The sequence below is a fragment of the Bos mutus genome, chromosome 19 (genome assembly GCF_027580195.1).
Source record: "Bos mutus isolate GX-2022 chromosome 19, NWIPB_WYAK_1.1, whole genome shotgun sequence".
NCBI classification, from domain to species: Eukaryota; Metazoa; Chordata; class Mammalia; order Artiodactyla; family Bovidae; genus Bos; species Bos mutus.
In genome coordinates this window covers 50816695-50831787 of record NC_091635.1, presented here as the reverse complement: position 1 = coordinate 50831787, position 15093 = coordinate 50816695, and the positions used below count along the sequence as shown (strand labels likewise).

The following is a 15093-nucleotide window of genomic DNA, read 5'->3' as shown; positions in this document are numbered from 1 at the left end:
ACTCCTGATGTTCCATATGGTATATTTAAGGAGCCATTTATATAACTTTTAATTATGAAACTGAATTGAGTAAAATTGTCTAGGAAAAGCTATCTTGAATGATAATTGTACTGATGGATTTATATTTGATGACCGGTAATTGAATTTCAGATATACTTGTTCCACACAAGCAGTCTGTCTTCATTATTAAATATTAATAATTTGCATTCATTTTCATACCTTTGCTAGAGAATAGTTTTCTCTTATTGTTTTTGAGTGATGATTTAAATTCAGCTTGATGTTTCTATTCTTTTGTAAGTTATGTTAAAATGCTTTTTAAAGTACTGGTTTATTAAAGGATATTTGAATGGATTGTGCTGTGAAGAAAAATAACACTCTTAAATCTAAACTGTAATATCACAATTCACTTGAAGCCTAAGCAAAAATGAAAATTGTCTTTCGTTTTGTCTTAGTTTTATAATTTATGAAAGAGGAGAATTAAAATATACTTAAAACATTTGGAATTTGAGAGTGGGGGTAGTATGTTAGAAAACAATGCAAATATGGAAACATTTATAACTCAAGAGAGAAAGAGAACCAATTTGAAATTGAATTTGCAGTTTTTTCTTTAAAGGCAAATTTTAGATGATGTGACATTATGGAATTTCCCTTTATTTGGCAACTGTGATTTGCTACTTATAGTTTTCATTCCATGAAAAGTTTGATAAAAATTTTATGGTAGTCCAGACAATAGTCATCTTTTCTTTCCTTTGTTACAGCCCCCTGGTCACTGTTCTAGGTGCTGTTGTTCTACCAAACAAGGAAACAGTGAAGATTCTTCAAATACCACTAAGAAGGATCATGGGGGGAAGTTCAAGATACCCAAAATATATTTTGGGACACGCACACACAAGCAGATTGCTCAGATTACTAGAGAGCTCCAGAGAACAGCGTACTCAGGGGTCCCGATGACTATTCTTTCCAGCAGGGATCATACTTGTGTCCATCCAGAAGTAATGGGTAACTTCAACAGAAATGAAAAGTGCATGGAATTGCTGGATGGAAAAAATGTGAGTAAAGTTCATTTATTTTAGGCAAAAAATTAGACTGAAAAGATAAAAATTACTCCATTTTTAATGTGTTCATTTTATATGTACATTTACAGTGATAACTTAAGTCAGATTGATTGCTAGTGTTGATATTTTTTAAAAAATAATTTTACCATAAGGAAATCTTTTATTCAAGTTTAAAATTATTAGTTTTTGTGCTAAAACATGGGGATATTTATTTAATTCCTTGAAAATTAATTTCCATGTCTTAATTTCTTCTTTCAAAGATAGTCAAACATAGAGGTCAAATGAGAAAAAAACATTTAAGTGATTTAGCCTAACTAGATCTAATTGATATATTTTATATATTAAAAAATTTCAGAATAAGGTAATTTGCATACGACCTCTCTGGGCAAATTTTAAAATGTTTTTGAATTGAGAAATGTAATGATTTCACTGTCTCATCATTCTGATTAGTATAAACTTCTTTTTAAAATTACAGTAAATTATTAACTAAAGATATGTTATTTATGGATTTGAAATTTTCTGGGGAAATTTAGAATAATATGAATTTTGGCTAGGTGGAAATAAATAAATCTCACTAAAGTAATGATTTTTTGATAATATTTTGCCAGTATTAGTTTAGTTGTCTGTGTACCAGTTAGATAACTAGTTTACTCCAAAATTGAAGTTACAAGTCTGGAATTATACCCAGAAATTATAGTTGAACCATAAATTGATAGTATATGAAATGACCAATGATATTTTAATATATTTTGAAAGTTGTGTCTTTCTGTATTTTGTCGAACCAACATAGTTGGTTCTACACAAAAGTCTAAGAGCCATAGCCTCTTAGACTCTAGTTTCATTTAACTGTATATCATCCCGTAATGTATAATGTGAATAGATTATTTTTTATTATGCTTTTCTTTTTCAGTGCTTCCTATTATTATATGAAATTTATTCAACCTTTATTGGAATTATTCAAAAGAAGCCTCAATAGATACACAAACCCAATAGATAATATGAAATATAAGTACTAAAGGGCTTCAATGGAAAAACTTAAATGACTTTTTTAGAATCAAGAAGAGAATACAGAATAACTGAATCAAAACCATTGTTAAAATTGTATGATCATATTTGTTTCCATATATATTCTTTGTAACTGAGGAATTGTGCAATCTTTTCACTGTATATTTAAAAAGTTCTCTTCAAAGAGAGATAAAAATATTAAAAAGCTGAATGTTAAAAAAATAATAAAATAGAGAAAAGGCTCTTCATGATAAAAACCCATAAATTTTATACTTAAGTAGACTTCTTTCCATATGTGGCTAACTGATCTACTAAATTCCTCAAATGCTTGAAATTTGTTTTTAATCTGTGCAGAAAGATTTGCTGGCATAGTCATTATTTTTTGCTACTTGCTATTGAGAAACTTATCATGTGATTATGCATTGAAAGCAAATATTTTATGTAATCTTTTAGAATCCTGCAGTGCTGGTTATGTCTTTTGATTGATCTTTACTCTCCTAAGTTTGAATCTTGTAAAAATAAAAATCAAATAGACTTGAATATTCAGAACTTTCACTGGCCTTCAGGTTCTGTTTTAAAGTAAACAAATATTTTATTTTTGAATATTAACAATATAAATAATTGAAGCTATCTGCATTTGTCTTGACCTAATTCTGCCTCAGAATGGCTAGCTCATAAGGCATACATGAGCATTCTTTTTCTTGTTCCCAAGCCATAAGGGTAATTTGGTATTGTAATGAGGGCCAATTACAAAGTCACTAAAGGTGTCTGTGTTTACTATGGCTGAATTACCAAAGAGAAATGATAAATTGATAACTGACAGTTTAAGTGAAAAAGAGTTTAGAGTGTGATAACACTTCAATTGACAGACTCCCCTCTGGGTTATATTACACTGCTAAAATGGATGAGCTTTTCTGGTTTTGCTATCAGCCTGCACAGCAGTGTCATTCTAAGTGCCCTTAAAGTGTAAACTTTCTGATTTTTTGGCTTGATCCAAAGGCACATGTGTTTTTGTTCACTGTTTCTCTTATATTCCTATACTGGAAAAGCAATGCACATATCTGCTAAAAGTAAAATTTTGTTTCAATTAAGAAAAAAATCATCTTAACTAGCCCTAGAAATCATTCTAAAAAATTATTTTAGGTATAGAAGAATATCTGTTTTTTGTTAAGATGAGATTTAACAGTCCATAACCATAGACTTGAAGGCAACTTAGTGATCACTTTTTTATCAGTACAAATAAAAACTTTCAGAATAGTATGAAAGGTACTTGGAATGAAGAAATGGTGAATGTCATTATTAAGCTCAATCTGATATCAAAGTCAGTATGAAAGATACTTGACATATTTCCATATTTGGGTCTCTAGACCCAAAATCATAGAATTTTAGAGCTAGACAGAACTTCAGAAATGGCAGTCAGTGGTCGGAGAACTCTTCAAAGGCTTCTAGTTCAGCTACTCTTAATGCCTAGTCACATGAGAAAGATGGGCCCTGAAGTTTGCCCAGTGACAGACAACTAATCAGCAAGAAAGAAAGCAAGTTTTCTCTTAACCATTACAGTTTTCACTGCATTAGAAACAAAAACAAATGGTGGCATATGGTATAGGGAAGTTGACATGGCATGAAGGATTAAAGAGAATAATAGAGATTAGATAAAGTAAGTGAAAATAATACAAAATTGAAGCAAGTGAACACGGTTAGGTGAGCCCTTTCTAATTCTGATTTTTAACACCTTGGAGGAACAATAAGTAGTATGGCTGAATTAGCAGTCCTCAGCTGACCATTTCTTGTCCTTGAATTTGCAGACATCTTTTGTAGGTTATGACCTTTTTATGAGTTACTCCATTTCTAGCAGTGTCTAGATATTTTTGTATATGTAATAATGTATGAATATTTTAAAAACAGATTTTCGTTTTTGATGGTTTGTAGATAAAAATACACATACACACACATACATCTCCCCAGTGGTTAAGAATAACAAACTGGGAAAGATAAATATTAGATTTCAAAATCACATTAATTTTTTATTGATATATAAAATTAATATATATATATATATAAAATTAATGAATATTAAAATGGCCCACCTAGTACCAAATGACAATTGAAAAAGAAAACTAACATACATGGTTAGAGACTCAAAATTATGGAAAGATATTAAATGAAAGGAGAAGATTTCTCTTTCCAGTTCTTTCCATCTCTTTAAGGGACCTACTGTAAAGTTTTATGTATATTCTTCTAAAACACTTATAATTCAGGATGGGGAGCACGTGTATACCTGAAATTAAAAAAAAAAAAAAACACTTATAATATATGTTTTGTATAATGTATGTGTATAGATTATTTTTAAAGCTTAAAAATCAGCACAAAGACAAATCAACCTCATTTTTTAAGGACCATACTTGGGTTCAATCCTTGGGTTGGGAAGATCCCCTGAAGGAGAGCATGGCAACCCACTCCAGTATTCTTGCTTGGAGAATCCCCATGGACAGAGGAGCCTAGTGGCCTACAGTCTATGGAGTTGCAAAGTTGGACACAACTGAGCAACTAAGCATAGCACATACCATTTATATGAATTTGCCAGAATTTATTTAACATATCCTCTGTTGGTAGATATTTAGTTTATTTCCAATTTGGTGGGAGCTATTAAACAGTGCACTATATATATAATCACATTAATGGTGAAATTTTATTTGGTAGTTAAATTTCCTGTGTATTTCTAATAGAAGTAGAAGTTTATACTTCTAATTTTATAAACCTTTTAATAGGATATGATGCCTTTGCTAGGACTGTGTTTTATCAAACATCTTATTTTTGATTAGTGTATATATGTTAATAAAATTTCTTTACTTCAATAATAGAATGGCAAAGGACATTAGTAGATATTACCTGAAAGAAGATTCTATTTTTGCCTTTAAAATAGGCAAAAATAAAAAAAGATAATGTTGATAAAGGTGTGGAAAAAGGGTAATATAAAATGTTCATAAACATTTTCTGGAGGATAATTTGACAATACAGTTTTCAAGAAACTGAAAAATATACTCTCTGATCTCATAATGCCATTTCTAAAAATGTATGATAAGAAAATATTTAGAAATGGGCATAAAAGTGCTTGTTGCAGCATTATTTATAAAGCAAAAATTGAAACCAGTCTAAGTATCCAGTGATAAACTGATTCATCAGATGTGGCACATTAATCCAATATATGTTAGCAACAATGAAAAAAAACTTAGTGATATGAAAAGATATATTTGATAAGATTTTCAGTAAAATAGGCTATGAGAAAAAAGGCAGTACCAGTTTTGTAAAAAACACTTAGTGACTGGATTGTTAGTAATCCTCAGTGCATGCACCTGGGGGAAATTTGATTTGTTCTTATTTTAATATTGGGTCACATTACAGAGATATATTGATATATAGAGAAGAAATCTGAAATGAGATACATCAAAATATTAATAGTACATTTTTGATATAGTGGGACTTTAGGTAATTTATAGATTTTTGGTACACTTGTGTTTTCCAATTTTATATGATGAATACTTTTGTCCCCTGGGACATTTCTTCTTCCTTCTTTCCCACTTGCCATTCTTTTTTCCTTCCTTTGTTTTTATTAATATTTGTATTTGATTAAGTAGTACTGTCTCATGGCTCAAACTGAAAAGATACAGAAATGTCTATAGAGAAAAATCTCTCTCAGTCCTATCCCAAGTCATTTGGCTCTCATCTTTGAGAGCAACTATCCAGTACTCTTGCCTGGAAAATCCCATGGATGGAGGGCCTGATGGGCTGCAGTCCATGGGGTTGCTAGGAGTCAGACACGACTGAGCGACTTCACTTTCATTCTTCACTTTCATGCATTGGAGAAGGAAATGGCAACCCACTCCAGTGTTCTTGCCTGGGGAATCCCAGGGACGGGGGAGCCTGGTGGGCTGCCGTCTATGGGGTCTCACAGAGTCGGACACGACTGAAGCGACTCAGCAGCAGCAGCAGCAGTGATACTATTGCTCTTATGTATCCTTCCAGAAATATTTTTGCCTAATATAACTTTAATCAGAACAAACTCACAACAAATATACTTTAAAAAATATGTTTCTCCATATACACTACCATATGTAAAATAGAAAGCCAATGGGAATTCGCTGTGTGACTTAGGGAATTCAAACTGGGGCTCTATAACAATCTTGAGGGGTGGGAAAGTGTGGGAGGTGGGAGGGAGGTTCAGGAGGGAGGAGGCATATGTATACCTATGGCTGATACATGTTGATGTATGGCAGAAACCAACACAATATTGTAAAGCAGTTATCCTTCAATTAAAGATAATTTAATAAAAATGTTTCTCAAGTTAATCTGGAGTGTCTAGAGCTGTACTGATCTGGAGCTCTATCTGTGTTAGCTAATGTAGTTCTTTAAAACGGTTCTATTATAGACCTGGTGTACTCTGTCTCCTCTGTTAAATCTTTATATTGTGGCTTAAATGATGCTTTAAAAATTCTGAGATAAACTTGTTTTAGTTCTTCTGTTCTAGTGTTTCAACTGTACATATTTGTTTTCAGGGAAAATCCTGCTATTTTTATCATGGTGTTCATAAAATGAGTGATCAACACACATTACAGACTTTCCAAGGGATGCACAAGGCCTGGGATATAGAAGAACTTGTCAGCTTGGGGAGAAAACTAAAGGCATGTCCATATTACACAGCACGAGAACTAATGCAAAATGCTGACATAATATTTTGTCCCTACAACTATCTTCTAGATGCACAGATAAGGGAAACTGTGAGTAGATATGTAAAAATTAAAATAATTTTTTTCCTATTTATTGGGATATGTGATGAATGTAAAAACTTTTAGATGTTTTAATGCCTTTTACTTTATACCTAATTTATGAAAAATGTATAAACAGAATGTTCAAAGTGTATTCTAGGGGATATTAAAAAATGAATTTTAGACATTGTCATTTTAATTATCAAAGTAATAAGTACTTTTAAGGACCTAGTACTGAAGTGGAATTATAAAATAATTTTTCAACCTTGACAGCAATGACATTTTGGGCTACATACTTCGTTGTGGTGGGCTGTCCTGTGCATTATAGGATGTTTATTAGCGTCTCTGGTTTTGTACGTTAGATACCAATAGTATACTCACAGTTGTCACAGTCAAAAATGTCTCCAGATATTGCCAAATATCCCCTCGGCTGCAAAATTATCTCCATTTGAGACTCATTTATAGGTATCACTTTATGATAGCTATAAAGAATTATTATAAAATATTTATCTAAATCTATGTTTTGAAGAACTTACATTGGGAGAATATGCATACTATGCAAATTATTTTTTGTGAGCTTTGAATAAGTGAACTTTGGATACAACATTTATGTTTATTTACCTGGTTCTTAGAGACATCCAGTTGTTACAGCGTAAGACAAAGAATGAATAATGGTATATTATTGCTCCTCTTTTTAGAACTGACTGTACAACTCTCATTAGCTTTCTATTTCTGGAAGTTCAAAATGAATGGCATTATATTTAATACCCCTATGGTTGAGCATGCACACAGCCTATCACAAGGACTTCTCAGCCCCTTCTGCCTCCTTGCCTTCAGCTCCTCCAACTATACATCCTTTTGTTTGGTTGCCTTTCAACTAGGTCTCTTTCCTTTGACCAACTGTATATATCAATGCCAAATCAGTCTTTCTAATATTACTTTTATAACATCTTTCCTCTGCTTAAAAATCTCATATGGATAAAGTCCATATTTCTCAAGCTTTCTCAAGATGATCAATGGTCTAACCTGAATCTGCCTTTTCAGCCTTTTCTGCTACAGACTTCCAACTTGAGCACTTGAAAAATTACCTCACAATCCCCTGAGGATACCTTGTTCTTTCCTGTATCTCTGCTTTTGATTACACCTCTATGTATTGAATTGCCCTACTCTCTGTCTGTCCAAATCCAAATTCCACTCATCTTTTAAACCCCAGTATATTTCCTACTCCTTCATTTTTTTTCCCTCAACCATCTCCAGCCCTCTGTATATTATTGTTCCTCAGAATAACTCAGTGGCAATTGCTTTGTGACAGTTTGTATTAGAACTCTTTCAGTTGCCATTGACACAAACCCAGCTTTGGTAGGACTTATGAAAAAAATACTTGACTATTGTGGTGGCTTTATAATCAGGCAAGTTCTTCCCAGTGGAAACAGTGATAACTATAGTTCGCTAGCTTTTTTCCAGCTAGGTAACCTGGAAAAAAAGGATAGTCACCTATAATTACTCTGGATGGCCTAGATTGGATCTCATACTCATTCTTGAACTAGTGTGACTACACAGGAATGGAATACTTTATTTAATTGACAGGCCTGGATTCTGAATCTACCCACATTATGAGAGTGGTACCTTGTTTAACAGATTAACAGTCCTACCGACATCACATGGGTGTTGGGGAAGAGTAGTTCTCTAAAGAATTGCAGAAAAGACTGAAATGAAACAGATACATAATATATTAGTATTTTGAGAGCCTTTTGAATCTTGTGCTGTTATTTAAAAAAATTTTTTTAATTAAAAAATTTTTTTTAAATCAGGTTTTTTAAAACTTCTGCGTTTTAAGTTATGTTGAAGATCCTTAACAATCCTTTGTGTAACCAGCTATACCTTGATCCTGGGTCACTTAACACATATTATTTTGGTTGATAGGTTTACAAGTATTTTGAGGGTGAAAAATGGATAACTCTATAGATATTTGGTTGGTCTAAGTGCTTTACAAGTTTTAAGACTGAGAATCAGTTACTTCTGTAGTTGGACTTGTGATATTGGCCTGTGGTGTAAATTTTTGAATGAAGTGACCTGCCTATTGCTGTTAAATCCATTTTGCTGAATGTTTTACAAGAAAACTCTTTTATCTTATAGATGGACATCAATCTGAAAGAACAGGTTGTCATTTTAGATGAAGCTCATAACATTGAGGACTGTGCTCGGGAATCAGCAAGTTACAGTGTAACGGAAGTTCAGCTTCGGTTTGCTCGGGATGAACTAGATAGTATGATTAACTATAATATAAGGAAGAAAGATCATGAACCCCTACGAGCTGTGTGCTGTAGCCTCATTAAGTAAGAGCATTTGTCTTTCAGTGTCATTTGGCTGCCTTTGTATTGGAAACATGTTCTATTATGCCAAGTATTTTATAATCAGTAAACTTGGACCAGACTACTTGGGAAATGGATTGTTCCTTGCCAGTTAAACATAGAGATAGCCTAGCCCAAACTTTCCTATTGATTAAGTCTTTCCTTGAGGTGTTTTTACTGTGTAGAAGTTTGTCATTTCTGTTTCACAGCATAGATGCTGAAAGAGTTATCCGTAGTTGCTGATTCTATTTTCTCATTTCCCATTCTTTCCTCACCCATCCCTGTAGTGTTTCTGTATGCATAATTCTACTGAGATTGTTCTTATCAAGATCACCAGAGGCCCACAGATGGCCCAATGCAAAGGTTATTTCTGTTATCTTACTTAGCCTCTCAGCAGTGTTGGTTGCTGTTGAATACCACCTTTATGAACAGTGTCTTTGTCTTCTGTGGAATAATATATATAGGTCTCTGTCGCCCGTTTCTGGCACAGAGTTCCTAAAACTTTTGTAGTTTCCTAATTGATAAGAGCACTAAGAGCATCTTCTGTTTTGTTGTTTCATTTTTGACCCCAGTTCCTAACAGAACTCCTAAATCCCCTGGGATTTCCTGGGTGATAGGACTGTCTTTTATTCTAATGAGGTGATGGTTGAAGGGCTCCTGAATGGATCCAGTCACTAGAAAAACCAAGCCATATTTAGAAGGTTGGGACTTTGAGCTCCACCTCCCCCTGGAAAGAGGAGAGGGGCTGGATAATGAATTAATGTTCCATCATGCCTTTGTAATGAAGTCTTCATAAAAATACCAAAAAAAAAAAAAAAAGCTTCAGAGAGATTCTACATTGGTGAACACATCTATATACTTGGAGTGTGGTGTATTGCACAAAAGGACAGAAGTTTCTGTGCCCGGCAACCTTCCTGACTTCACCGTATTTATCACTTGCATCTGACTTTTTATCTATATCCTTTATTATATAATAAACTGGTAAATGTGTTTCCCTGATTTCTGAGCTGTTCTAGTAAATGCCCAACCTGAGGAGGGGGTTGTGGGAACCTCTGACTTACAGGTATTTGGTCAGAAGCACAGATGACAACCTGGACTTTTGCAACTGGCATCTGAGGCTGGGGGAGGGAGGAGGGACTGTCTAATGAGACTGAGTACTTAATCTGTGGGGTCTCTGCAAATTCAGTTAGTGTCAAAATTGAATTGAATTATAGGACACCCGTCTGATGTCTCAGAGAATTGCTTGTGTGGGGGAAAAAACTGACATGCATGTGAGACCAGAGGTATCAGAAGTGAAGTAGTGAGAACAAGCAGACACACAGGAATGTGTTTTCCTTAGACAGCTTCTGTGACACCTCCTGGTTTTCTTCCTCCTCACAGTCCGTTCTTTCTCAGTTTCTTTTGATAGTTTTTAATTTGTTTGATGTTTAAATATTTAAGTGTGTTAGGGCTTGGTCTTGGATGCTCATTTCTTTTCTAGTTCTTCATTTTCCTTAAATTACATAACTCAAAAGCAGTGCGGACGAGGCCTGAATCTGTATTTGTCCCAGTCTCTCCCTGGAATGCTGTTTTTATCTACTCAACTATGCTTTCTATCTCTGTTTGGATATAAAATTTCAACTTTCCAAAATACTCCTTTCTTTCCCTACTTACCCCACCTGCTCTGTCTTCCTTATCTAAGCAGGTACCACCAACCAGTTCCTCAAATCAAATATCTAAGTATTATCCTTGATTACTGTCTCACCTCATCCAATTCGCCAGTAAGTTTTAAAAATGCCACCTACACAGTATATCCCAAATCCTTCAATCTCATATCTGTCATCCCAGAATCTTCTCTCAACTAGAACACTCTGCATGCATGTGCTGAGTCACTTCAGTTGTGTCCTACTTTTTGCAGCTCTACGGACCTTAACCTGACAGGCCCCTGTGTCCATGGGATTCTGCAGGCAAGGATACTGGCATGGGTAGTCATTTCCTTCTCCAGGGTGTCTTCCTGACCGAGGGATCAAAGCTGTGTCTCTTATGTCTCCTGCATTTGCTGCGGGTTCTTGACTACTAATGCCACTAGGAACCCCCTAGAACACGGTTGAAGTGAAGTGCAAATCATTCAGTCATGTCCGACTCTTTGCGACCCCATGGACTATACAGTCCATGGAATTCTCCAGGCCAGAATACTGGCGTGGGTAGCCTTTCCCTGCTCCAGGGGTTCTTCCTGACCCAGGGATCAAACCCTGGTCTCCCGCATTGCAGGCGGATTCTGTACCAGCTGAGCCACAAGGGCAGCCTCCTAATAGGTCTCTGCTTTCATTTTTGCCTTTCTCCTATAATGCGTTCTGCCTTTAAACTGGAATCATCTTTTAAATGCTTAAAGTAGATTATCTCTCTTATTTGAAATCCTCCATTTAAAATCTTCCCATTATACTCTGAATAGAATTCAGACTTCTTATCCTGGCCCGATATCATCTGATTCCTACTTATCACACTAACATTGCTCATACTATTATTCTCTCTGCCTGTTGTGTTGTAATTACGTTGACTTTGAGGTTTTTAAATAAGCAAAATTTGTTAACCACCCCCAGACATTCCTTCTGCTTGGAATACTCATTTATTTTTTCCCCTTGATTCTCACATGACTGAGTGCTTTCTGCATTCAGTTGTTAGAATAAATGTCACCTCTAGGAGAGCTTCCTTGACACTCCAAATGAAAGTAGCAATTAGATGACATTAATCCAATTTATTTTCATAATATCACTATCACTACCTAATGTTTTCATGTTCATGGATTTGTTTCTAAGTTTATTTCTACTTCCCTTTAGTAAAATCTCATTTCCATAAGAATAAGGACTTTACCTATTTTATTTACTGCTGTATTTCCACTACCCAGTGTAGTGTCTGGCATTAATACATTTAAATACTCACTGAATGTACAAATGCCTCTCGTGTGTTTCTAAGTCAATATATTAGTTGTTTTCTAGTAATTCCATTTTAATGTTAATATTTAATGCTGTAATTTCTTTATTAGCTTTCTTGTGTTTCTTTTTATGTGCAGACCAAATTTGTCAGTTGGAGAGACACACCAGTTAAGCAGTGTAAATTCACAAAACACAAATTGGGGATCACATGCATCTGTCTCTTTTCTGAACAAAAGTTTGCTTTTTAGCTGTATGATTACTTTGTAATATGAAGCATACATGCTATTTAACATATGTCTTAATTAATCTACATTTATGTGCTAAGAGCGTCAAGGAATACAGATCAATGTATCATATTTCTGTTTGTTCTGTTGAAATAGTGGTGCACATAAAGATGATATTGGTTGATGAAATTGTTTTATTTTGTTCCAGTTGGTTAGAAGCAAGCTCTGAACATCTTGTGGAAAGGAATTATGAATCATCCTGTAAAGTATGGAGTGGAAGTGAAATGCTCTTAAATTTACACAAAATGGGCATCACCACTGCTACTTTTCCCATTTTGCAGGTAAGATTTTTTTTCTACCTGTAAAATTTATTTAGTGAATTAGAAATGACTTAATACTGCTAAGTCACTTCAGTCGTGTCCGATTCTGTGCGATCCCATAGACGGCAGCCCACCAGGCTCCCCTGTCCCTGGGATTCTCCAGGTAAGAACACTGGAGTGGGTTGCCATTTCCTTCTCCAGTGCAGGAAAGTGAAAAGTGAAAGTGAAGTTGCTCAGTCATGCCCTACTCTTAGCGACCCCACGGACTGCAGCCTACCAGGCTCCTCCATCCATGGGATTTTCCAGGCAAGAGTACTGGAGTGGGGTGCCATTGCCTTCTCTGAAATGACTTAATAGTGAATAATTAATCCAGAGTAAAAAAAAAAAAAGTAGCAATTGTTTTAAAATTTTATTGGATCTGTTTGATAATCTAAGTGATGACATAAATTATAGATGAAAAAGTAGCGTTATTAGTTTGAAGGAAATATGGATTAATTAATATGCAATTAATTACTTTGTTTAAAGCTAAAAGAAGTCAGTAATTTTAGGTTGTAAATATTTTGTCAACTATAAATTTTAAAATTTGGAAAATAAAAAGATAAATTCATATTTCATTCTCCTTAACTTAGAGGTTTTAAACCTGGGTGTAGAGAAATCATGAGTGGGCTACAGGATACTGTGAACCTTATGAAATCGCATTCCAAATTTTATGAGTGTGTTCTTTTGTACATCTTCCGGATAGAGGCTTGATGCCTGAACACTGTTTTCAGAAGAATGTTTGTTTTGGGTTCTTTGTTTTGTTTTTTTGCAGATGAGAATGTTTTTCATTTCTGTCTTTGTTCTTATTTATTTATATTAGTTGACTTTTATTTTTGGTGTATCTAAGTAATTTTTAAGTAGTTTATTCCATAATTTCATATGTAGACATAGATACATTGTTGGGCTAGAAAAACCTACAGAGGAAAGGATAAATATCTGAAAGGGTATACATCAAAACTATTAATAGTGGATTACTCCTGGGACATTAAAGCAGGTGTGAGGAGTGGAAGGTTGCAAACTTATTTTTCATTTTACTTTTGATAATACTTTTTTTTTTAAGACATAAAAAATGCATGATAAAAAATAACCTGCAGAAATGAATAATCAGTAAAAAAAAAAAAAAAGTTTCTTTCTTACTCTGATGTTCCTATTCCCATATCCAGAGGGAACATCTAAGTTACTTGAATGTCCTTCACAACACAGTTTATGCAAATAGGCATTTATAGCTTTCTTACTAGCTCTAGGGGGCCCTCGAAGACAATGCCTCTGCAAATGAAGATGACTTCCCAGATCACCCTTCAGTGACAGACTTGCTGTCCAGTTGAAGGGAATGCAGCTTGACTTTACTTTTTAAAGTGGTTGTTCTATGTTAAATTGAGCAAAACGGAAAGAATTCTCATATACCACCACCCCCAGCCACAGATGCTATAGATACTCTTATTATTAACATCTTGCAATATTAGTGCATTAATTACAGTTGAACCAATATTGTTACATTGCTTTTAACGAAAGTCCATGGTTTATGTTAGGGTGCACTTTTTATGTTGTACAAGTCTATGACTTTTGATGAAAACATAAAGTCATGTATGTACCATTAAAGTATCATACAGGATACTTTCATTGCCTTAAAAATCTTCTGTGCTGCACTTATTTTTCCTTTCAACGCACCTCATGTCCTCTGCTGAGCCTCTAGTAACTGCTGATTTTTATTTCTGACTCCATAGTGTTGCCTTTCCAGAATGTCATATAGGTGTAATCACATGGCATGTCGTCTTTTTAGACTGGCTTCTTCCACTTAACAGTATACATGTAATGTCTCTGTGACTTGGCAGCTCATTCCTTTCTATTTCTGAACTAAATTCATTGTATGTATGCACCACGGTTTGTTTATCTGTTTACTTACTGAAGGACATATTGGTGGTTTCTAAGTTTGGGAAATTATGAATAAAGCTGCTGTAAACATTTGTGTACATGTTTTTGTATGGACATACTTTCTTCTCATTTGGATAAATACCTAGGAACACAATTGCTGGATTGTATGGTAAGACTGTGTTTAGCTTGCAAGAAACTGCTAAACTATCTTCCAAAGTGATTATACCATTTTACATTCCCACCAAAAGTTAGTAAGAGTTCCTGTTGTTCCACATCCTTGCCAACAATTGGTGTTTTGAATGTTAGCCGTTCTAATAGATAGGTAGTAGTATGTCATTGTTGTTTGAATTTATGTTTCCCTCATCAGTTTTGATTCCAATCCCAAAGAAAGGCAATGCCAAAGAATGTGCAAACTACCACACAATTGCACTCATCTCGCACACTAGTAAAGTAATGCTTAAAATTCTCCAAGCCAGGCTTCAGCAATATGTGAACCGTGAACTTCCAGATGTTCAAGCTGGTTTTAGAAAAGGCAGGGGAACCAGTGATCAA

At 34.5% G+C, this 15093-nt stretch overlaps 1 protein-coding gene across 2 annotated transcripts in view; it reads left to right on the top strand.

Annotated features, from left to right (window-relative positions):
* The window catches only part of BRIP1 (BRCA1 interacting DNA helicase 1), a 180567-nt gene that overhangs the window by 51611 nt on the left and 113863 nt on the right, over positions 1–15093 (top strand). For both annotated transcript variants that reach the window (XM_070390555.1, XM_070390556.1), the window contains exons 7-10: positions 759–1049; positions 6614–6835; positions 8960–9159; positions 12519–12651. In XM_070390555.1, the coding sequence (XP_070246656.1) occupies positions 759–1049; positions 6614–6835; positions 8960–9159; positions 12519–12651 (846 nt within the window). The remainder of the gene's footprint in view (positions 1–758; positions 1050–6613; positions 6836–8959; positions 9160–12518; positions 12652–15093) is intronic.